The 26,151-nt window shown below is 37.2% G+C and overlaps 1 protein-coding gene across 1 annotated transcript in view; it reads right to left on the minus strand.

Moving 5' to 3' along the window:
- Nucleotides 1-26,151, minus strand: part of TMEFF2 (transmembrane protein with EGF like and two follistatin like domains 2) — a 276,911-nt gene that overhangs the window by 53,881 nt on the left and 196,879 nt on the right. Inside the window, exons 6-7 of the mRNA XM_006079524.4 lie at nucleotides 2,228-2,376; nucleotides 1,246-1,305 (exon numbers count right to left, since the gene is read on the minus strand). Coding sequence (XP_006079586.1) covers nucleotides 1,246-1,305; nucleotides 2,228-2,376 — 209 coding nt within the window. The remainder of the gene's footprint in view (nucleotides 1-1,245; nucleotides 1,306-2,227; nucleotides 2,377-26,151) is intronic.

A 26,151-nucleotide genomic window follows, 5' to 3' on the forward strand; every position in this document is an offset into this window, starting at 1 on the left:
AAAAAATCATTTGTTTATCTGTGATCTTCTCAAACTACTGACCAGGGACTCTTCTTTTCAAGGAATGTGTATCAATAGGTCTCCTGAACATTTTGGAAATAGCTATACAGTATCTATGTAGAACTAATGTCTTTTTCCATGGATCATTGTTCATGATAATTCTAGACTACTAGCACACAAAAATTTATTTATATGTTGAAAATTAAGGTAAAAATAGAAACTTTTTAAAAAGAATTATTATTTCCAAATTGAGATGTTTGAAGTATCTATAAGTAAAACATCTAATTTTTAAAAATTTCATCAAGATTTATTATATGTGTAAATATACTTGCAGAAATAGTGCTAAAGGAAATACAGTTTCAAAAAGAGTGAATAATAGTCCATATTTATTAAGCATTTTTTCCATTGGATATTAGCCATAAATCTAGTTATAGATATTTAATAACTAAATGAAAAACTGTTGTAAAAAAACTACATATCATTATCAACCTCAATAATTTTATTATATTTTTATCCTAAATTTCTATGAAATTTAAGAATCTGTTAAAAATCACATTTGAATACCCATAAATTATTTCTCACTCAAGCAAACTATATTAGACAAAAATATTCCTCAGAATAATATTCTATAATTGCTAAATAAGATTTACATTTCTGCATAAAATGCTTTATAATTTTGCATGTGTCAGAGTATAATTTTACTCTATAAAATTATAAATGTATAATTTTGCATTTTAGTTTCTAAGTAAATTATTTTATTATTTTTGAAATAAGTTAACCATACCTTCTAAATTTTGCATCAGAGTAAAGACAGCCTGTATTGCTATTTATAGATGTCCTTTCTTTCCAGCTTTTTTAGAGACTAGAAGACTCCTTTATTGTTGACTTTTATAAAAATTCAAACTAGAACATTTGCATTAATTACAATATACCACCAAAAATTGCATTAATTTCCATTGATGCCCATTAATTTGATAAATGTTTTGTCATTCGTACCATTTGCACTGTCAAAACAAGTTAATTATATCTTACTCACATTTTTGACAATTGCTTTAACTGCAAAAAATGTATCTTATTTGCTTCCACAAAAATTCAATCTTATCTATTGAAAATTTGAACTAAGCAAGAGAAGACTAGCCCATGTCAGGAGTCTTACAAGATCAACTTAGGATCAATGGTAAACAATGATTCCTCAGAATTCTTTGATAGCAGTGCTCATATTTTGTAGTGGAAAATATTATGTACCTGCAAAATCTGTTCTTGCATAATGCCCATCTTCAGATTTAGTAGTTGTAGTTGTGTTATCTGCGTTAAAAAAATTAACAATAAAGATTGATTAACTTGTTACCCAGATATCTTTCTAACAGTATTTTCATTACAATTAAGGAGTTTTCAAATATATTTCTAAGTAATCTTTACACAAAACAGATTTACAATATCAATTTCTGTTTAAGACTGACAAATAGAAAGATATAGGCTTTCTAATGCTTAGAGCAAGGAGAAGTTTCAAACTATAACTGAGATAAGTTGGGTAAAAGAATAACAAATCAAAACCCAAGAAAATATTTGTTTCTGAACAAGAAACAAAATAGAACATTCTGGGACATCCCAATTATAAAAATGTACTTGAAATATTTCTATTGACTCAATATATAAAAATGGTGTGATTTGCTTTGATTTCAATGTTATACAATAAATCTTTATATTCTTCGCTAAAAATGAGTTTAACTTTCTTTTTACCCTGTTCAAGGAGTGTATCTACAATTTTTTGAATATTGGACTCAGTGTTGATGGCATTGTGAAGACGCAGTGCCATTATACAGAGAAAAAGTGTGGACCATTGCCAATAGGCCCTATAATCACCACAATTGCTACAGTAAAATTTACTGTCCATTGTAAACCAAACTTGTGTTTCAAAAATGAAGTCCTTGCCTAATAAAGGATTATCTCCACTTTTCATTAATATGTAAAGACTGAGTGAAGTGAAGTGAAAGTCACTCAGTAACGTCTGACTCTTTGTGACCCCATGGACTATATAGTCCAGGGAACTCTCTAGGCTAGTATACTGGAATGGGTAGCCTTTCCCTTCTCCAGGGTATCTTCCCAACCCAGGGATTGAACCCAGGTCTCCTGCATTGCAGGTAGATTCTTTACCAGCTGAGCCACAAGGGAAGCCCATGCAAAGACTAAAGATATTCTTTAAAATGAATTTTGGTGTGAGTATTACCTTGACATCGACCCAATGACATGACTTCAATTTTCTCCTGTTTCTGACATGACGCTTCTTTGATTTGACATGCATTATCATAAGATTTCCCATCAGAAGCACACAGGGGATTGAAGTTGGTTTGAGAACAGTCAATGTTGCACACACACCTAAAGGGAGAGAGAAATAAAATGTGCAACATCAATGGTGTTGTTACCACATTATAAATAAAACACAAAGAGGAAGAATTGCTAGGTTGGCAAAATGCAAGTTGGCAAAATTGAATTGTATCCTTCCAGGGCAAGTTCCTTCACTCTTCCACCTGAGATGAAAAGAAACATAGAACTAATCTAAAATAATTCAAAAGACTGAGCAATGGATAAAAAATAAAAAAGGGGAAACTCAGAAAATAATCATCAGTTAATCTCTGCCACTGGAACTTTTAAAATATGTACATAAACTTCCCTGCTGATGCCTGCAGAATTTGAATAGGCTGAAGTAGCCATGAAATTCTGCTTTACAATTTCCTTAAATGAAATCTACTGTGTTACTTCTTTTCTCAGGATATTTGAATGGTGAAAGCTTGAGGAAAATGACTCAGAGGACATTTCAGAGAATGTACACATGGAGATTATTTGGAATGCAATCAGGAGTTAAATTTCTTCAGCGTATATGCAGATACACATCAGATGTGCTTAACAGGAATGGTCAGTGTTCCTTAGTATTTTGAGGAGATCATCAAACCCTTTGAGAATCAAATAAAAGGTATAGACCTCTCCTCAGAAGTACTGTACTCATGTAAACAACTGTGCATAATATTTTAGGGGTTTCATGGGCCCTTTGTAGCCTATGCCATTAAACTCTTTCCCAAATACATACTACTGTCTCTGTTTTCTGTTTTAAATAAGTTGATTATCACTCATGATTTTAATAGATTTCTTAATAGAAATAAAAATTCGGTGAATTAATGAAAATTAGTTTACTTGAATTAAGAGAATTAGATATTTGAAAGCAAGTTTCTTAGGATTTTTCCTATGTCCTTGTAACTCACCGTATTTTACAATCTACTTTTTCACTCAGAATATTGTGTTTATGTGTGCAAATATGTTACTGTCTTAGAATATAAACTCCTGTTTAAAATTTTTATTAATATTTCTATTACTTTTCTAAACAGATGATAAGATTCTTGAAGTGATGAATCACACATTTCACTTCTGCATATTTTACTTGGAGCTGAGCATAGGATGTAAGGATAACAAAAACAAGCAGCTGACAACATGCTGGGTTCTGAACACACATTGCTTTCTTTAATCTTTGCAACAGCCATTTTACAGACCCATGATATTACATAAGGTCAGAGAGATAGTAAACTGTGCAACAAGGACCCCCCACAGATGTGTTAAACTAAAATACAATCCTTTCTGCCCACCACAGGCTGTGTATTAATTTCCTGGAAAACTTCTAAACATAGTCATTTATAGGCAGGTTTCTGGGCCTCCTTAAATCTGGGGCAGGGGGAAGCCTAGGGTTCTGTATTCTTAATCAGCCTGGCATCAGACTCATTTCCTGCGAATCACTGCTTGATTGGTTTGTTGACTTGAGTGAGAGAGGGTTTGTCTACACACTAGTGTCTCTCAGAGTGTAGTCTTGAAACCATCTGTATCAGAATTACCTAGATCTTGGTTAAAAATGTTGGCAGATAATGTGCTAATCCATTTATTTTATTTTTTTTTTTAATAAGAGAATTACTCTAGGAACACTTGGTTATTTTTAATAGTTCACTTAGGTACAAGTAAGAGAGATGGCAACCAGCTCTAATGCTTAAGTCATTGAGAGCGGTGTTCCTACCTTGGCCGTGATGGTGCTACATGATGACAGCTACTGGGATCACAATTGCTTCTTTGGCTGATTCTTGGCATCTGAAAAATCTGAGATCAGGAGCTGCTACATGTTCAAAGAGCTTTTGGTCCTTGTGATAAAGAATTGGGAGAAGTGACTGTAGCTCAGGCTTGTTCTCAATAAAGAGGAAAGGGGACAGATTTTTGTATTTTTTAAAAGATAGCTTCATTTATGTTGAGGAGGGTTGAGGTTTTGACTATTGTTGTGTTGGACTCTAGAGACCATCCCCTTGAAAGACACTGAAATAATTATCTGTTAGCAGCAGCAGAACAGAAAGGAAGATATGTGAGAACTTATGAACATCTAGAACAAATTAGGTAATATATCAAGGGATTTTCAGGTTTCTCCAAGTTGAATACAAAGAAATTCAGGGATGTACATCACATATAATCTTGCCAGGAAAAAAAAAAAGACTGGCAATTCAGAAATCCATTTGATATCATAACAAAACAGCAAATGAGAATAGAGATGGAAAGATAAAATTTGGTTGAATTGAACTGGCCAGATTCAACATTTCAGTGAAGAACTCAACTAAACCATAGTACCAATAAATTAAACAATTATTTGGAAAGTCTAACAATAACACTGTTTTCCAGTGGGCTATTTCTTTTTTCCCTTTGACTGATCTGATATTAGTCCCATAGACTTTTTGCTGCCGATACCTTCTTCCCTTTCCTTTTCCAGCATTGCTCATTCAGGGATATCCTTTCAAGGTTTGTTTCCCCTTTGGAAATTCCTCACTCTTGCTGCCTCAACTAAAGCCTTTCAGGAAATGGCTAAGAAAAAAAGTTCAGACATTTGGCATTTTTATTCTCATCTCAAAAGGAGGACCTAGATTCTTTTAGGTGAAAGTAAGGTAAGAATTTTGCCATAAGCTTCAGGCAAGCATGGGTTACACTCATCTTTTCTCTACTGCACAGTGTCATTATATAATACCTCCTCTCCTTCCTCTGTCCTCTTTGAGCCTTGCCTATGTTAAATAAATGCATGAGTATAATCAATTTGCTCATGAATTTCAGCATCAATTGGAAATTTGAAATCTATGGAGAATATTTTTCTTTCTTTGAATAAGTGGAAGAAGCTTCATTGATTGCTGAAATGGCTTAAAAACTATGTAGATCAGGGAAAAGGAAATGTTGGGAATGGCATTGAAGCATGTATAATATCATGTATGAAATGAGTCGCCAGTCCAGGTTCGATGCACGATACTGGATGCTTGGGGCTGGTGCACTGGGACGACCCAGAGGGATGGTATGGGGAGGGAGGAGGGAGGAGGGTTCAGGATCGGGAACACATGTATACCTGTGGCGGATTCATTTTGATATTTGGCAAAACTAACACAATATTGTAAAGTTTAAAAATAAAATTAAATTAAAAAAAAACCTAATATTTCTACATTATGAAAGACCAATGAATTCTGATTATATTATCATTATTTACTATATTTTTTGTACCTAAGTATATTAGGCTTAATTAGTTAGAAGACCATGCAGGATTCCAGGATCAGAGTCTCAAACTCTAAAGTCCATTTTGACTTTTATCAGTAGCGGCTAATCTTTGTGTTCCTGCCCTGCCCAATAGCTTTCACATACACCAAACTTTTGGTAACTGTGGTTTCAATACATACATAAGTGAAATGAATGAACAGAGCAAAAGGATTTTATATTTTTAAAGAAAGGATAAAATTAATCCAAATTCTCATCACTCTACTGCTATAAAAGTAGACATACGGTAGCTAATAAATATTTTTCTTGCCAAATATTAAATGTCCTCACTGAAATCAATGAATATTCAATTGAATTTAAGAATAATGGTAATAATAATAATAATAGCTTATTCAATGACAGTGCCTGTCCCAGTGTTATATGCTTTATATGTTATTACTCCTTTTATCCTTCTATCTCTATGAGGTAGTTACCATTACTATCTCCATCTTGGGCTTCCCTGGTGGCTCAGATGGTAAAGAATCCACCTGCAATATGGAAACCTGGGTTTGATCTCTGGGTTGGGACGATCCCCTAGAGGAGGGCATGGCAACCCACTCCAGTATTCTTGCCTGGAGAATCCCCATGGACAGAGGAGCCTGATGGGCTACAGTCCACGGGGTTGTAAAGAGGCGGACACGACTGAGTGACTAAGCACAGCACACAGTATTTTTGTCCTACAGATAAGAAAATGTAGGCTTGGAGAAGTCACACAGCTTGTAAGGAGAAGAACCTAATTTCAGATACAGGCAGTCTGATGCCAAAACCTGCACTGTTCTACATACTGTTTAGTACAATGAAAAACAAAAAAGATCCAAATTCCTGCTGTTAACTAATTAAAGGAATACTCTGGATGAATAAGGCTTGAAAAAACAGTTATGTCTACTTTTGGAATATTTATCATGATTTTATGAATTTAAATCATGTTGACTCAGTCTCTGTCTTCTCAAACAAGTGATTTGTCAGAGATTATTAGTGAGTATGTGAATTAGTGAATATGTCAGAGACTATTAGTTTTAAAAAATTCTTAACAACATCTGGTATTAGAATGAGTAACTGACATGTATTCAATGAATCTGATTATTTAAGGCATCAGTTGTTCAGAATACTTTATCTTTAAGGAAACCGTATATAAAGGTGGCTCCAGAGAAAAACACACAGAGACAGGCACACATGAAATGACTCTACTGAAATGACAAAATCTAGCACTAAATGCAAGTCTCTGCTTCAAAACTTAGAGTCTGGAAGTTCTAGAAGCTCATATTCATGGCACAAGGGGGGTTTGTGTATTTATGTGAGTGAATGAATTTGTGTATGTATGTATGTGGAGAGGGGGCTGCCTGGTGGTATTGACTACATTGTTAATGTGCCTATTCTTTAGGTAAAGTTCATATCTTTACCTTTCTGCAACCTTCTCAAGGGAAATGTGTCTCTTTTACTTTTGAATTTTACCTGGTACCTAGGACAGTGCGTCATAGCAAGTCTTTAATAAATGCTTGCTGAATGAATTACTGAGATAATGGCAGGATGGAGGTGGAAAAAATTAAAGAAAATAGTCATTGTCTAGACATCAACACATAGGAGAGAAAACCATTGCTATATTCAGATAAATTCTCACCTAACTTTGTGCTACTTGGCACATGGAATCTCTAAGGAAGGAGTAGGATCTTGAAGAACTAAGGTTCACCTCCCTTCTTTTATTTGTGTCTACACGGACAAAGGAAACAGAGCCCTCATTAGCCCTTAGCCAGCTCAATGGCATAGAAGTCCAATTATAATATAAAAAGATGCTTTCAGGTTACTACTTATATTCTGTGGTATTCGGGTGCAGTTCTTAAGAGCAATTTGAATATGGAGGTGACTTGTCAGTTTAGTGACGTTTCAAACTATTGAAAAATATAAGACTCTGATAAAAAAAGTGACAGAATTATCGTATTAATGGTGAGAATGCAGGTCACTCTGTGCTTTCACAGCTTATGTAAATTAATCCAGGATTTTTCTTTCTATAGAAAGAAAAAAATGAAAGGCGAACATTTTAAAAACAGAAACTACCCCTTCTTCCCTGCATTTGGCAAATAATTGCATTATTATTCATTCTGAGAGGAGTAACTGGTTAATTATAGCATGTCACAAGTATTTAATATGAGCCAAGAATTTGTAAGGCTGAGGACTGCATGGATGCCTTTAAGGTTTTTGTGTTTTCTTTTCTTCTCCTTTTTTTTTTTAACCTATCTCAGTCTTTTGACACTTTGACACTGCGATTACATAGATCTCTTTTCTTCTAGGCTACAAAGAAAAAGAATCAGCCCTACTTGAAAATAATAATTTCAGGGGTCTCTATGTGGAAATACTCCCCTCTGAAAATCCTTCAAAGAAAATTAACATTGAGTGAAAACCTTAGCTGAAAACCTAGCTTAGCAAGAAAGAAGAGAAACATCCAATAATTTTAAAAGATCCCTTGATGGAGTGAAGAATCTAAATTATACTAAGTAAAATGTGCTATTTAAGACAACTCACATACATTTACAATTACCCCATGAATATTTCGGGTGTCTGACATTTAGACCTTTCCTGAAATGCCTCTTACAAGGATGTTCTGAAATAAGTTAAACAAGCCTTTCCCATTGTATTTAAGAACGACTCATCATCCACCAGAGTGAGAGGATGCGAGTGCTGCCAGGTAGCACATTACTTATTCATGTGTCTGCTTTGTGGCTGCCCTCTAATTTCACTAGATTTTGTTTCATGTATTAAACATGCCTGTCACTTATTCCTCTCCCAAGGTCCTTGATCTGGTGTCCATTCAGAATTTTACCATACAACACTCTTAATCAGTTTGAAATATCCCACAAGAGGTTTTGATCTGCAGTTAGTTGCATTGAGTGACCGTGATTTCGGGGCTGTTTCAGACCATGACTGGTTTGTTTCCCTGGAGCTTGTCTGCCTCTGAGGTTACGACGCTGAACCCTTCTGGCCCAGCCAGTAAATGAGGTCAGAGCTGCCGTCAGTGTCCTCTGTCAGGACTGTAATGGATGAGCTGCATGATATTAGTAACAGCAAAAACAGTGTGTACCTTTCATTCAAGAGTTCTGTGATACTTTACATGCATTTATTCAATCTTCATGCCACTTCTTTTGATGGAACTTGTTTATAAGTATTTTACCTGTAAGGAAACTACAGGAACAACTGAACTGTGGGCAAAAATGAGCTAAAGAGGTGTGAAAATTCATTAAAAAGTTAAACCCTCTGTACAGAGGGTGGAAAAGTGCTGACTGGGAGGTGAGATAAGGAAGTCTACTGTGTTGTTACTCAGGTGACATATGTGAGCTTGAGCCAATTTTTTTTTTTTTTTTTTAATTTGAGAAAGGCAATCTTTTTTGTTTTAAAACCTAGGAGGAAGGAGCAATGGCCTTCTCCAGACATGTAACCCGGCATTACAAGGAGGGGGACCAGGCTTCTTTTGTACGTAGAAAAGATTCAGTTCCTATAAATATCTATCTATGGGGCTTCCCAGGTGCCTGCCAATGCAGGAGATGCGGGTTTGATCTCTGGGTTCAGAAGATCCCCCGGAGAAGGGAATGGCAACCCATTCCAGTATTTTAGCCTGGGAAATCCCCTGGACAGAGGAGCCTGGCAGGCTACAGTCCATGGGGACACAACTGAGTCAGACACGACTTAGCAATTAAACAACCACAACAATCTATTTATAAAGATTAAAGCACAGAAATTGGCCTGTTAGATGAAAAGAACTGAGGAAAAGTATAGAACTACAGATAGCCAAATCAATGAGTATCTGACTGAAGGGAAACCAAGCTGAGAAACCCTTTCCCTAGGTGATGTCAGAATTTTCAAAATCAGAATCACATATTTAACAGGAGGATCAGTTTAATACAGTTTTAATACAGGCCATGTATTAAAATAATGTCTAAAATAATAAAGGTAGATGATAATGACATTGGAGCTCATTTTGTATCAAATTGTGTTTAACTGAGGCTAAAGCCTATGACTGTGTGGATCACAATAAACTGTGGAAAATTCTGAAAGAGATGGGAATACCAGACTACCTGATCTGCCTCTTGAGAAATCTGTATGCAGGTCAGAAAGCAACAGTTAGAACTGGACATGGGACAACAGACTGGTTCCAAATAGGAAAAGGAGCAAGTCAAGGTTGTATATTGTCACCCTGCTTATTTAACTTATATGCAGAGTACATCATGAGAAACGGTGGGCTGGAAGAAACACAAGCTGGAATCAAGATTGCCGGGAGAAATATCAATAACCTCAGATATGCAGATGACACCACCCTTATGGCAGAAAGTGAAGAGGAACTTAAAAGCCTCTTGATGAAAGTGAAAGTGGAGAGTGAAAAAGTTGGCTTAAAGCTCAACATTCAGAAAACGAAGATCACGGCATCTGGTCCCATCACTTCATGGGAAATAGATGCGGAAACATTGGAAACAGTGTCAGACTTTATTTTTTGGGGCTCCAAAATCACTGCAGATGGTGATTGCAGCCATGAAATTAAAAGATGCTTACTCCTTGGAAGGAAAGTTATGACCAACCTATATAGCATATTCAAAAGCAGAGACATTACTTTGCCAACAAAGATCCGTCTAGTCAAGGCTATGGTTTTTCCTGTGGTCATGTACGGATGTGAGAGTTGGACTGTGAAGAAGGCTGAGCGCTGAAGAATTGATGCTTTTGAACTGTGGTGTTGTAGAAGACTCTTGAGAGTCCCTTGGACTGCAAGGAGATCCAACCAGTCCATTCTGAAGGAGATCAGCCCTGGGATTTCCTTGGAGGGAATGATGCTAAAGCTGAAACTCCAGTACTTCGGCCACCTCATGAGAAGAGCTGATTCATCGGAAAAGACTCTGATGCTGGGAGGGATTGGGGGCAGGAGGAGAAGGGGACGACAGAGGATGAGATGGCTGGATGGCATCACTGACTCAATGGACATGAGTCTGAGTGAACTCCGGGAGTTTGTGATGGACAGGGAGGCCTGGCATGCTGCGATTCAAGGGGTCTCGAAGAGTCGGACACGACTGAGTGACTGAACTGAACTGAACTGAGGCTTGATCACTTACTAAATTTATGGCATTGGACTACTTATTTAACTTCTCTAAACCTATGGAAATAGTTTATAAATGTACATAAACTGCCTAATACTATTTCTAGAAGTTGTAATTACCTAATAAGTATTGGTCATCATTAATTTCTTGACTTAGTGATATAAACTCTGGATGCAGATCAAAACCTCTTGTGGAATAGTTCAACCTTGGGTACCAACCCAAAGGTTTTCACTTAGGAAGTCTGATATCAGGTCAAGGTAACTAGTTGTCAAAAATGCCACAGGTGATTCTGATGTGCAGTTGTGATGAGTTGCAATCATAGTAAATGTTCTTTCTTACCCTGTAACACTAAGAGATTTTCCCAAATTTAGTGTAAGATTTGTCATGGGAAATTCTGATGCATTACATCTGGGATGGGACTCAGAAGTCAGCATTTTAAGCAAGTTCCTTGGCTCTTTCTAAGGCAGATAACTTGCATAGTCTCTGAGAAATCTCAGCCACACCCTTTTTCTCTTTCTCTTTTATTCCATTATAAGCAATTTAATATTCTTGATTAATGTACATGCTTCAGTTACACACCTTCTCCCACATGCTTTAGGTGCTCTGTGTGTGGTTTCAGGTGACAGGGACAGGTGATTAAATGCACTGATTCCAAAACATCCATGGTGGAGAAATCAGAAGGACTGATTCATCAAGTAAAACCAAGATGGAGTGATGAGAAAGGAGATGAAACTCTGGAGGGGCCCCCTGTGCCAGATAGTTAGCTCCAACTTCCACATGACTCCCAGGTTTAATGCTCACAAGACAGGAAGGATAAGCCTTCCCTGGTGGCTCAGATGGTAAAGAAAGTGAAAGTGAAGTCGCTCAGTTGTGTCTGACTCTTTGTGATCCTATGGACTGTAGCCTACGAGGCTCTTCCATCCATGGGGTTTTCCAGGCAAGAATACTGGAGTGGGTTGCCATTTCCTTCTCCAGGAGATCTTCCCGACCCAGGGATTGAACCCAGGTCTTCCACATTGTAGGCAGACGCTTTACTGTCTGAGCCATCAGAGAAGTCCATAGAACCTGCCTGCAATGCAGGAGACCTGGGTTGGATTCCTGGGTTGGGAAGATATCCCCTGGAGAAGAGAATGACAACCCATTCAGTATTCTTGCCTGTAGAATTCCATGGACAGAAGGGCCTGGCAGGTTATAGTCCTTGGGTTCACTAAGAGTCGGACACAACTGAGTGACTAACATTTTTTCACTGGGGAGGATACCATGGAAACTGGATTATCTCAAAAGATGGGTAGGATTTAACAGAACTATGATGGAGTGAACGACAAGGGGAAATGTGTGGAGGCAGACAGTGCACCGGGTGTTGGGGGAACAGGAATAAATTAGTCTGATTTCCGGATTGAAGTGAACTCCTCCCAATAAAAGTGGGAGAGTCCAACTCTCTATAGTCAGATGATAAAGGGCCTCAATTCCAGTGCAAAGAGTGGTCTTTATTTTCTAGGCAATGGGGAGTCCAGAAAGCTTTTTGACACATGGTGATGAGAAGGTCAACATGATGAAAGATGGTAGTGGAGCACAGGCAGGGGGACTAGTCACCAGGCTATTGCTATCAGCTCAAGGGACTAGCAAGGAAAGCTCAGGAGTGAGGCAGTCACTCAAATGAAGGATCAATAGGGCTTGATCTTTAAGGCATATTATAGCAAAGCACTAAGGTGAAAATGTTACCTTCATGCCTTTCCTGCTCTATGCTTTCCTGCTTTTTTTTTTCCTGACCTGAGTTCTGTTCCAAATCGGAAACTTGGGAGAAGAGCAGCCAGGCTCAGGGAGGCAGTTGGGTGTGGGATTCAGAAAGGCATTCTTTCTTCTCCTGGTGGGGACAATTTTCTTCCTTTGCCCCTGGGACAGAGGCAAACAGGGTTCTATCATGATGGAGATATCATGGAAACACCCTTCATTGCAGTTTAGAGAATTCCTCCTTGTATGAACGTATACTCTTGCCTGATTCCAGGACTGACTGAAGATGACTGTGGCAGCAGATATATATTAACGCCACTGCCTCAGAGAGCAGACAAGGCAGACAAGGCTCCCTCCAAGGCTGTGAGTGCTCCCACGCCCCTCTGCAGTGTATACCATGTAGCTGGAGCAGGATTTAACTCGTGATCCATTTTCATGTATCACAGTTGCATTTTTCTCAGTATTATTTTTTCCTTTTTGAAGCAGCTGCATTTACATCTTAAAATAATCAGAGCAAACAATTCTTCTTACTCATATACATTTTTAAAAGTATCTTGAAGCAAAAATCCCTCATTAGCATCATGTGTATGCTCTTGCTCATTAAGCTAGAAAACATATTCAATAACCAAGGGTGACTCTGATTACTAAGAAGTGTGGTTGCTCTGACTAGATGGGTCTTAGTACACAACAAAGTAAGAAAGCATGAAAACCTCAGAATAAAAAGTTGGAAGGAAACACAATACGATGAAAAAACTCTCATTTGAATAACGTGATAGACTGAATTCCCACTCACTCCTTCCTGTCGCAATCCATGTTGAGTGTTCCAGCACCTTCCTTGAGGACCAGCTATGAGATTCCCACCCCTACTTCAGCCAGTGAGGTGGCTTCATGTTTCTATTTTACAGACTGGCCTTCTGGTATGCTTTCATTTGCCAAGAGACTTTCAGGAGTAAATATGCACCAACATCATTACCGTCTAGATTTTCTAGAAACCTGCAATTTGATATCATGCCCTTGGATTTAATCCATGAGATATCAGAAACAGTAAATGAACACTAGCTCTGCATTGTGGTAAAACTGCTAGTTTGAAAACATTGTCCATACATTGCTCAGGTGATTTTCATTTGTTTATTTAATTTTTATTTATTTTCCTATAAGGACACTCATTATATTTTCTTCAAAGAAAAAAATTAGTCTTATTTGATCTGAGGGTATCTCCTTTTATTAGGTAATGTCAGCTTAACATCTGTTTCCCTTTACTCGGCTCTCAGGGAGCTAAGAAACTAAGAGTAGTAAGTATGTGTGTATGAATGATGAGTGATAAACAAGAGGAATAAAATATCTATCCAACAAGTTTCAGTCAGTTTTATTGATCTTATGATATAAAGATAGGAAAATAAGGTGATATTTGTATACTTGCAGTGTTTCCTCATGAAATTAATTCTCAGTGTTTTTGCTACATGTTTTTTCCAGAATGGTGTCCACAAAAGTTTACACTCTTATAATTAAGTGTAAAAATAAAGTGTCGATTAAATTATGCTGGCATGAACTAACAACATTTATAATTAAAACTTGTATCAAATGATCTCCTGTTAGTATTATATCATCTTTTATCTTTCACTTATTAATTTTAGGGTCATTTAATTTAAATTTGCTTCTAAAATAATATTTAATATATATTATAACATGCTATCATAAATTCCATTATTTGACAAATAAAAAATATAATTGCAATATTCATAAGGATGCTACACACCAACCCTGAAAAGAGAAGATGGGAAATATGATTAAGGAAGGAAGATGGCTTTACCTGTAATGTCTTTAAGATCAAAAGCAAATATGGTAAAGTAAATTTGCTAAAACTAAGTGATAGATGCTCATGTGTTATATTTTTGATAGTTTCAAAATAAAATTAAAAATATTAAATTTGACATTTTGCTTAAATGTCAAGCTTAGCAAATATTTGTTGCATTGATTTAAATCTAGATAACTTATTTCTAAATTGTTTAAGTCACATAAAAAATAATATGAGCATGGAGAAATTCCAGTGGATTAAAATGTGTCTTTGTAAATAACAACTGTTTAAGACTGAGCTTCTTATGTCTGAATAAAAATGACTTTCAAGCCAAGTTTGTCATAGGAAGGGGATCATCTCTGTCCTTCGCTGTTTCTCTCATCTTACTTGTTCACCCCCTGAAATGTTAAACGCACCAACACATGGTGGCATTTGGGTTTACAGGCCAAGCCAGCGTTCTTCATTGACTTCCTGCAGTGTTGCCGGTGAGTTTTGATGCTCTGAAACAGGGCTGTAGGCAGCGTTGGCAGCCAGAAATAGTCGTGAGCTATTCAAACACCACTGGGATGAAGGACTTTAAGTAGAAATGTTTGAACGTTTTGCCTTGAAATAAGAATGCTTCAGAGTTTCTCCAACATATTAAGTTTTAAAAGGTAAAAAGGTACAGAATGTGTTAACACTTCCTGCTTTGAACTCCTGATAAGGTCTTCTTGTTAAAGATGTTTGGAAGGCTGCAACTATTACTGCCTCTCTTTTTTGTTTTGCTTTTGTTTGTCTTTTATTCCTAAGCACATGCATTTTCATTTATCATGGCTCTCACTGAATTCAGTCTAACCTCACATGCATAGTTGAGCATTTACTTGGTGCCAGGCACTGGGCTAAACATCAGAGACACCAAGATGACCCATGTGATCCTAGATGGTAACAGAGTTCACAATGAAATGAGGAAAAAAGTATCCGTAAAACAGCATCATCAGAGTTGGCATGAACAATGTTTTGAGAGCATTGAGGAGAAACAATGATTTCTACGTGGAGGATCCTGAAAGGTTTTGCAGAGAAGGTGATGCTTGAACTAGAACTTTAAAGAAGAGTAGAATTTTAACAGGTGGTTTCCATGGTGACTTGTAGCAAGAGAACTTCTAAATCCTTTACTGCACTGAAGATACCTCTCTGACAGGATCATTTCTCATTCTTTTCCCTCTGTTGATTCTCTCCCATGTATTCATGATGAAACATTTTTCATCTTCCCTAAAACTAGTGTCTCCTGTTTCACATTAGAAATGAAAATATATGCCTCCTGTTTGGGACTCAGAGCCATAGAGGCTTCTGGAAATCAGGCCAGGTCATTAAAGGAACCTTGTGCCAGGAGTCAGGACTCTGGGGCCTTTGGCATTCTTGCTCTCTAGCTGCTGGGCATCTACCACAGGATATTGGAGGACATGTGTACAAGTGTACTCAGTCATGTCCAACCCTTTGCAACCCATGAACTACAGCTTACCAGGCTCCTCTGTCCAGCTGACTAAATATGATATCTACAGTGGTCAGTTCTAAAATTCTGATATTTGTGTTCTTATATTTGTATTACCTAGCACTTCTGTTTATCTAGCACATCCTCATTTCCTACCATCTTCCCAGTTTTTGCAGTGTCTTCTCTGTTAAAGCCTCTACTCAATGAACTTGGCATTCTCCTCGAACTCAGTGATTTGCAGATAGTAGACATTTTACATATAATTGTTGAATCAATGAATGAGAATTCTTGTTTGATTTTTCAACATTTCCTTAATGTTCTTCTAATTGGTGAATTACTCAGTGATTCCTAACTGCCCAGGACTCCATCTATGTTCTGTGTCATCTGAGAGTGCTTTCTTCCTGGGGGTGTTTATTTCCTCTGCTATGTTGCTGGCTGTTTCATCATCTGTAGCCTTACTCACTTGCTCTCCATTCTGTCCTGTGTCATGTCTCCCCACAGTTTAGTGGAAAGACCATGGACATTTGTATATTGTTATTAAGGTCTCAGCCAGTCATCTGTACCTAATAAATGCTTATTGAATGAACAATAAACCTGAGTTAAAATGTTTTTAAAAATTTATTTCATTGAGGTATATTTGATTTAGAATGTGTATATTTATGCTGCATAGCAAATGATTCAGTTATATGTGCATTCTTTTTCTTTTCCATTATGGTTTATCATAGGATATTGAATATAGTTTCTTATATTCCTATATTTCCTATATTCCTATATTTCCTATAGTGCACATTCAGTAGGACCTTGTTACTTATCCATCCACTAAAAAATAATTTGCATCACAATCCATCCCTCCACCCTGCCCCCTCCTTGGCAACCACAAGTCTGTTTCCTATGTCTGTGAGTCTGTTTCTATTTTGTAGATAAGTTTATTTGTGTCCTATTTTAGATTCCATATATAAGTGATACCATATGGTATTCGTCTTTTTTTTTCTAACTTACTTCACTTAGTATGATCATCTCTAGGGCCAACCATTTTGCTGCAAATGGCTTATTTCATTCTCATTTTATGACTGAGTAGTATTCCATTGTATATATGTACCACTTTTTTATTCATTCCTCTGTTGATGGATATTGAAGTTGCTTTCATGTCCTGAGTTTTGTAAGTAGTGCTGTAGTGAGCACTGTGGTGTATGTATCTTTTCAAATTATAGTTCTCCTGATATATGCCCAGGAGTGGGATTGCAGGATCATATGCCATTGGAGTTAAAAAATCTTAATTTTATAATTTACTTGACTCATTTGTAAAATGTGGAAAATAACTCCTGGCTCATAATAACACCTATCTCTAAAGGTTGCCTGAGGGTATGAGTGGAAAACAAATGAAAATAACTTTATATGATATTTGTTGCATGGCAGGTTTTGTTGCCTCACTTGCTCATGAGGAATTAATTCATCTTGTATTAAATTGGTTTAGTTCATTTCAGGCTGGCCATCACCACATTATCTTTCTACTTAACCTAACTAATCATCCACAAATCAACTTTGATCAATTGGATAAAAGAACTATTTGCCATGTATATCTATCTAAAATCTATAAATTGAGTTTTTTCTGCCATGTTTGGAGTACAAGACTAATGTCTTTTGTTTTTTTGCTTAAAGAAGAAATTCAACAGATAACATATCTAGTATATTCTATTTTAAAGATGAGATACTTGGCACTGTCTTATAGATTTTAATAATTTAAACTTTTATGAATTCTTAAAATATAGAAGCCATTAGCTTATTTATCTAATTTTCCAGAAATATTACACATCTTGGAAATTCTAATACCATTGTATTGAGTAATGCTAAAAACAAGTTTGTCACTCCTACTCCTACTTTTTGTAGTCCTGGTTATTTCTGTCTTTCATTTCTTCCTTACCTTTTTACTCTTTCTTTATTGCTTTCTCTCCAAATATTTAAGCCAACAAGAGAGAGAAAGCAATATGTAGGGCTTCCCTGGTGGATCAGGCAGTAAAGAATCTGCCTGCAATGTGGGAGACCCAGGTTCGATCTCTGGGTCAAGAAGATCCTCTGGAGAAGGCAATGGCAACCCAGTTCAGTATTCTTGCCTGGGAAATCCCACAGAGGAGCCTGGTGAGCTACAGTCTACAGGGTTGCAAAGAGTCGGACATGACTGAGCGACTAACATTGTGCATAGAACCTAAGTACTGTGGACAAAAAATATTACATGCCATTTTAGTAAACAAAGAATGCTGCCTGCTATTCTGATCAGCTACTCCTGTTGCCCACCATCAAGCCATTAAGCCATCAGCCACTGCAGCACCCTCCCCACCCCCCACCACTGGTGTGCCCTGAGTGGAATTCAGGGTGGAGAAAAAAAATACTGGCCCTAGGTAGTTAAGATACATATCAAAAGAATAATTTCTATGAGATCAAATACTTTCATTTTTTCCATACATAGAAAGGCACTAAAGTCATTAACTTGGGGTGACTAGGTTTTTTTTCTTTTTTTTTTAATTAGCAGTAGTCTTTCCATGTTCAACATGTTTGGGTTTTTCTTCAGCAAAAGTTCCTATATTTCCTGACTTTTCCCTGAACTCTTTGGAACAGTTCCTTAGAGTTATCAGAGAGGCTTATTCTGGGCTATGTCCACAGTAAGTCTATTGAATAAAATGTAATTTTCAACTTTCAGCTTGTGCATTTTTTTTTCAGTTAATAGTACTTAAGAAAAAAAAAATCCCTGCCATTCATGGAGCTTACCATCTAGCAGAGAAATTTGCTTTTAGAACATGGAAAGATTCAAGACAGAAATGTAGAAAACATGTTTTTAAAATATTGTCTATCAGTTCAGTTCAGTCTCTAAGTCATGTCTGACTCTTTGTAACCTTATGGACTGTAGAATGCCAAGCTTCCCTGTCCATCACCAGCTCCCAGAGCTTACTCAAACTCATGTCCATCGAGTTGGTGATGCCATCCAACAATCTCATCCTCTGTCATCCCCTTCTCCTCCTGACTTCAATCTTTCCCAGGATTAGGGTCATTTCCAATGAGTCAAATCTTTGCATCAGGTGGCCAAATATTGGAGTTTCAGCTTCAACATCAGAACTTCCAATGAATATTCAGGACTGATTTCCTTTAGAATGAACTGGTTGGATCTCCTTGCAGTCCAAGGGACTATCAAGAGTCTTCTTCAACACCACAGTTCCGAAGCATCAATTCTTCAGTGCTCAGCTTTCTTTATAGTCCAACTCTCACATCCATATATGACTACTGGAAAAACCATAGCTTTGACTAGATGGACCTTTGTTGGCAAAGTAATGTCTCTGCTTCTTAATATGCTGTCTAGGTTGGTCATAGCTTTTCTTCCAAGGAGCAAGCGTCTTTTAATTTCATGGCTGCAATCACCATCTGCAGTGATTTTGGAGCCCAAGAAAATAAACTCTCTCACTGTTTCCACTGTTTCCCCATCTATTTGCCATGAAGTGATGGGACCAGCTATAAGATGATGTAAATGTATTTATATGGGGAGACAATATAAATGAAATGACGGATGAACCTATTTCTACTCACAGTAGAAACAAACTCAATTTATAGATTTAAGATTAAGGTACATGTAGCAACAGCATAAAGTCACATTGAATTCTTTTGCTCTCATTTATTTTTTCATGCTAGAGTTACTTGCTTATGGTACTATTCTTTTTATTCTAATTAAAATGTCTGCATTTCTATTCTTAAGCATGGCTGTGCAAAATGGTCCTGCTCTTGGCTTCATCTCAGAAGGCTTTTTAAACTACATAATCAAATGTGGACTTTTCTTTCAGTAAGTGGTCACTATAGGAATACATTATGTTTTGTAAAAACAACTATTTTGAACTCTTCTAAGGGCTTCCCTGTTAACTAAGTTGGTAAAGAATCTGCCTGCAATGCAGGTGACCCTGGTTTCATTCCTGGGTTGGGAAGATCCTGTGGAGAAGGGATAGGCTACGCACTCCAGTATTCTTGGGCTTCCCTTGTGGTTCAGGTGATAAAGAATCTGACCTGAGTTCGATCTCTGGGTTGGGAAGATCCTCTGGAGAAGGGATAGGCTACCCACTCCAGTATTCTGGCCTGGAGAATTCCATGGACTGTAGAGTCCATGGGGTGGCAAAGAGTCAGACATGACTGAGTGACTTTCATTTTCACTAAGGAGAAACATCATTTTAATGAAACCAACAAGGTATTGACTATAACAAATACTGGGGCTATCATAAGTTATTATCTGAAACTTGGCAATATTTTTACTATTTTAACTTTATTGTGACTGTATATTTCATACAGTCTATGTCAGGGATTTAGGGCATGGCAACCCACTCCAGTGTTCTTGGAGAATCCCCATGGACAGAGAAGCCTGGAGAGCTACAGTCCATGGGGTTGCAAAGAGTCGGACATGACTGAGTGACTAAGCCCATATTAGGGATTTAATTTATCCTTACCCATTTTACCCATCCATTTTATAAGCTGTCTGTCATCTATCTTAGGCAACCTAAATTATCATTTCTTTGAATTCAAAATGTTATCACTTATTATCATATATCTTTTATTTTTTTCAAAATAAGTACATTTATGTGGCACACTATGAATTGGAATAACAAAGTATAAAGAAATTAGTAAAACTACATACAAAGTAAAAATTATTTTCTCTGATAATAGAAAAAAGGAGAGGCTAATTCAGAATTAGGACACTAAAATGCTAGGAATTAAAAGACAGCTAAAGATGAGTGTACATACATTCTAAATCACCAGGGAAATGAATGAGCCTCTGAATTACTCTTTCTGTTTCCACTCTGCCTCCCTAGAGTCAGTTCACAGAACAGCCAGAGTGATGTTTTAAACATGTAAACGAGATCAAATCATTTCCTTACTCAAAACCCAGCAAAGTCTTTTCATGGAGCTTAGGATAAATTCAATGGTTAGTAGCATGGTTTATGAAGCTCTACCTGATCTGGCCCTTGGCTACCTATTCAATTTCATTTCCTATCAGTCTTCTCTGCCCTTTCCATACTCCAACCACACTGGACTGTTTATTGTTCTGAGGACACACCAACTAAGTTTATGCCATCAGAATTTTTCACTTACTGTTCCCTCTGTCTAGAGTGCTCTTAACTCAGGTATTTGCATGACTCAAATATGACCTTTTCAGAAATGCTTTCACTGACCACAGTATCAACATCAGCATTTCCATTTCTGAATCCTAACATTATATCACATACTTGATTTTTAAAAATTGTCTGTTTTCTCCACCTCAATATATGCTACATGTAGAAAGAGACTTAGTCTGTTCTGTTCATTGTTATATTCTTCAGGCCTAGAACAATATCTGGCAAATAATAAGCACCCAATAAATATTTGTTGAATAAGTGAGCAAATAAATGAATACATATCTGATTTCAAATATGCTTATATATGCATATATGTAGTATTTTAGTGGTTTAGACAAAGTTTTTATTTTAATTATATAGTTAATTGATGAATTCATATTTTTTGCTTCAATTATCAAGAAAAGCATTTCTTCATTCTTATGTACAATAAATATTTATTAATTTTTGTTAAATGCTTAGCTTGTAGTGGATGTGCAATAAATACTTGCTGAATAAATAGAGTACTTACCATGTACAAGATATTAGACATTTTAGTATTTAATTGCCTAAAAGAAAATGGACCCAAATCTCCCTGTTATGTTGCCTGGGTTATTTTAAACATAATGATGAATATTGTATCCCAAGGATCAATGTTCAGTAATTAGTATGAATGGTAATAGTCCCCATAGCTTGACACTCCCTGGCTACATGCAGTTCATACAATTCACGTTTTCATTATCTCTGTACCTTTTGGGCATTGCAATCCATCTAATATCATTTCAATCTTTTTTTTTTCCCATCGAGGTGCTCTAAATGGTTTAGATTTCCTCTCTGTCAGAATCTTATTCTGAACAAAAACTCAATCAGCCTTGTTTCTTTCAATGATTATTTAATTTGTACCAACTGTTGCTATTGCTATCCTTTATATCACCTATCCTTCAAAATATGTCAGTGTTTACCGCAAAGGTAGAAAATGATTGAAGGTTACTGTCTGCTGTAAGCCTTAGCCAATCAAGCAGTTTCTTCATCTTTAGGTAATTCAGTATGTGTCTAATTTAAGTAATTTGATCATTTGATGATTCTGATCTAACTTCCAATTATACTTGTATCAACAGATCTATTTCACTTCAAAGATGCAGCAGCAGCTACTGAAAACTGAATAAATGGATCTGTACTGGTTCAAAGTATTTTCTGTAGATTCAAGTATTTAGATGGAACAAGGAGAAAAATGTATATCTATTTATGGCTTATATGCAGCTATTACTAAATCATGAATTGGAATCAGAAGACATGTTAAATACTGCATAAATATTTTGGAGTAAAAGGTGTTGCCTTTTCCCAGCCATTGTCTTTATTTTGACTATGGCTCCTGGAGACTATTAGTCAGAGGGTATGTTCTGCATTACTGCGGGTAAGAAGGAAAACAAATGGTAAGCAGACAATACCTCCCTTTGCTTAGCAAGATTTCTTAGGCAGCAGTGCTCTTCTGCTTTCATAACACGTATGCTGTGCCCGGGCAGACAGCATGCTGTTAGGGTGGTGGTTAGTTAATATTAGGGATTGGGCTATATGTTGCTATATAAAGTTTTATCTACAGAAATGATTTATAAAAGTTAAATAGAAAATTTATATCTGTGACATGTCATTGGAATGTTTTTTGTTGACAGAAGGACATTGAAATGGCTGCATGGCATTCTAGAGGCAGTGGCAGATGCTTTCTTTGCCAGGATGGTAAGAACTAAAACAGGGTTTTAGATGCTAATTCTGAACTTGTTCCATTTGGCTACATATTCTGCAATATGTGTGCTCCTTTGAAAGAATCTATGATTAAAGACCAAAACTGTGGCTGAATTGTACAATGTTAGTCTATTTTTTTAAAGGCTAAAGACTGATCATCCTTTGGTAATATTTTTAAATAGCAGAAAACAAGCCTATTAAATATAATATACTCTGAAGGAATATTGTTCAAATTATCTACACTAAATAAAAGGACTACTGTATTTTTTAAAAAATAATATAAATGCAGAAAACAATGGCATTCTCTAAATAAGTAGCTCAAACAATTTGAACAATAAATGTGACATTTAGAAGGCAGCTCCTTTCGATGAGAAGGTACACACCATTTTACTTGGTATCATATTCAGGAAGGTAGAACCGGAGCTGTCAGTTAGCTTGAGAGACTCGGGTCCGTCCTCTTTTCCTTGAAGCATAATGCCAGTGTCACAAAATGCTGGTGTTGTCTCACTGTATCATAACACAGTGGCATAGTTCAAGCTATCACCATGTCAGCCCAAGCTAACTGCAGTGTATGCTTGCAGTCAGAGATAATGAAAAGTTTCACAGGACAAGACACTGAAAATGAATGTCGGCTAAATATAAGGACTGTACAGAGATGAGCCAATGTATCTATACCAGACCTTGAGTCACACAGGGAAATACTCTCTTTTAACCTATAAATTCTAAAGATTACTTTAAATGGAGAATGATGATGCTACCAGTTTTTGGAGTGGTGGCCGTATCATAAGAAAGAATTCATACATGGACCAAAGAGGATAGAATTCCATGGGTTGATACATTAAATCAAATTAACTCTTTTAGAAAAAAAAAATATTAGAGAGATTTCCCCGGTGGTCCAGTGGTTAAGACATTGTGGTTCTACTGCAGGGGGCACAGGTTTGATCCATGGTCAGGGAGCTAGGTTCCTATATGCCAGGAGATGCAACCAAAAAATGGAAAAAAACATTATTAGAAATATACAGAGGTATCAGGCTACAGGGAACTGAATGGGATGACTCTCATTTCCATTCAACATAGTCTAATTACCTAGTGAATACATATCTACTTTTGTTTATTAACAATCATAATTAGATTATATTGGTTAAGGGTCATTTGCTCTCGGAATCACTTTGAACACTACAGTTTGACCATGGTAACCCAATACTCTTCAGTAACTATCTGTGTATGGCACTCAGTCAAATAACTAACAGCATTTTAATCCCATGCCTCATCAACTGAGATATGAACTGTGAACCCCTAATACTTACTCCTAGCCTGAGACTCTTCCCTCAATCAGTGAAATATACCAGGACCTTGTGAGTCCATCTCAGGGCCTTTCGTACTTTCCCTCGTGTTCTTTTACAAGCTAGTTATCAGAAATTCAGTGAAGTTGGACATCCTCTGTTTCAGCCAGAGTGAGATTCAGAGTCCAAAAGGTGCTTTCCTCAAGTGGAGGGAATAAAAAGAAACTAAGTTACATTTCCTATGACATTCCTAAATATTACCTCTTCCAACTAAGTAATAATAAGGCAGCATGGCAGAAAGCTCTGAAAACTGAGAAAAGGCACAATTTTGGTAGAATCATTCATCTAGTCGTTCATTCAGTAGCTCTGTGCTGAACATCTTATGTGTGGAAGCACTGATTCAGGGATATAAAGGTGAACAAAGCACTACCTAGAGTGAAGAGCAAGGAACAGAAATTAATCAAAAAAGGACTGATTTAGAGGCAGAGGCAAAACTGAGAGATTAACTGAGCTTGTGCGTGGTGGAGTGTCCAGGCTTCCTAGAGGAGGAATGAAGGCTGAGGAGGACACGGTTGGGAACAGGTGTGGGAGACACATCTTCACACAAGAGGGACGAGCTTGTGCCCAAGGGCAGAGGCATGAAACTTTGGTCAAGGAGCTGCAGGTGGCTTAGTAGACTTGGAGGTCCCCAGGTGCCAAGAAAGGAGTCGAGTGAGGCTGAAGAGGGAGTGGGGCCAGATCTGGAGGCAGATCTGTGACCTGAAAACGACATTAAACTTGACTGCAAAGAATCAGAGAGCTTTGAGGAATGGGAGCAGAAGAGTAACAAGAGTGATAGCAACGGACTGATGAGACTGGGGCCAGAAGCAGAGAGGGCAGTGCAAAGGTCATATATCAATACAGATGAGAAATGATGAGACCAGAGTGACATGATTACACTTGTTTAGAGCATTCACTCTGATGACTAGTCTTTGTTTCTTTTCTCTTTTTGTGTTAGCACTCTTTATGGGTTTTTCTTGTACTCCTCTGGCTCACCCTTTTCAGCCCAGTTAATATCTCTTTCTCTTTCTCATGCTCTACAAGTTGGTGCTCTTGAAAGCTCAGTTCTTATTTCCCCCTTTCTTCTCTCTTTATAGTCTTTCTCTAGGTAATCTCTTCTATTCAGTCTGACATGTTAAAATATATTTTTTTTCTTCCAGTCTAGAACCCACTAGAATCCAACTACCTACCTGATCCACCTGCTTGGGTGCCTCATAGGCACCATAAACTAACATTAAACATTAAACTCTTGTTCTTTTCCCAGAAATTTACATCTATTTCATTTTTCCCACCTCAGTAATTGGCACCTACATTTCCCAAGTGGGAAAGCCAGAAGGCTAGGAGTCAGGATTGATAGTAATACTTACTCTGTCTTACCTCTCACTCCAATCTTTCACCAAACCTACTCCTCATTTTCCTCACTGCTATGTAAGATGACAAACTTGTTTGAGATAAGCCTCTGGCTTGTTGACAGATGGCAGCAAGGGACTGGCAGGATGAGGGGTGAGGGGATTTGTACTATTTTATTTGATGAGGATAAGTTCTATTGGAGCCTGTAAAAATGCAAGCTCTGTTAGAGGCAGTTTTAGTTTCTCTGAGCCTTAAATTTCTATTCTTTGTTAATAAACAGATGTTCTTTCTAACTGGTAAAGTACTTTGAGATAGCCAGGAAAAAAATTCTGTATACCTGTGTTGGACTTTTTACTCAGCAAAAAGTTAAAGAGGTTCAACATTTTCCCTTTGCTTTTAGCTTATCCTTAGTACACTTAGTTTCTTTTTACCCTTACACATGAAGATACCATAAATATCCACTTTCTGGTTCTCCTTTCTTTTCAGTTTTGCAAACATTTTTCATTTATTCCCACTTATCATTGAGCATTCAATCTAGTGTGCTTGTCTTCCTCTCATTTTATTTTCTTCAGTCATTATTTAAAAGGGGATTTGACTGACTCTGTCCTATAGAATCGGAGAAGGCAATGGCAACCCACTCCAGTACTCTTGCCTGGAAAATCCCATGGGGTAGGCTGCAGAGACGAGCTTGTGCTCATGGGGTTGCGAAGAGTCGGACACGACTGAGCGACTTCACTTTCACTTTTCACTTTCATGCATTGGAGAAGGAAATGGCAACCCACTCCAGTGTTCTTGCCTGGAGAATCCCAGGGACAGAGGAGCCTGGTGGGCTGCTGTCTATGGGGTCGCACAGAGTTGAACATGACTGAAGCGACTTAGCAGTAGCAGCAGTCCTATAGAATTGGCATCCTGAAGCTTGGTAGTGCCAGGTGGGTGCAGGCTGGGAATAGTGCTACATTTTGTCTTT

This window comes from Bubalus bubalis, chromosome 2 (genome assembly GCF_019923935.1).
Source record: "Bubalus bubalis isolate 160015118507 breed Murrah chromosome 2, NDDB_SH_1, whole genome shotgun sequence".
Lineage (NCBI taxonomy): Eukaryota > Metazoa > Chordata > Mammalia > Artiodactyla > Bovidae > Bubalus > Bubalus bubalis.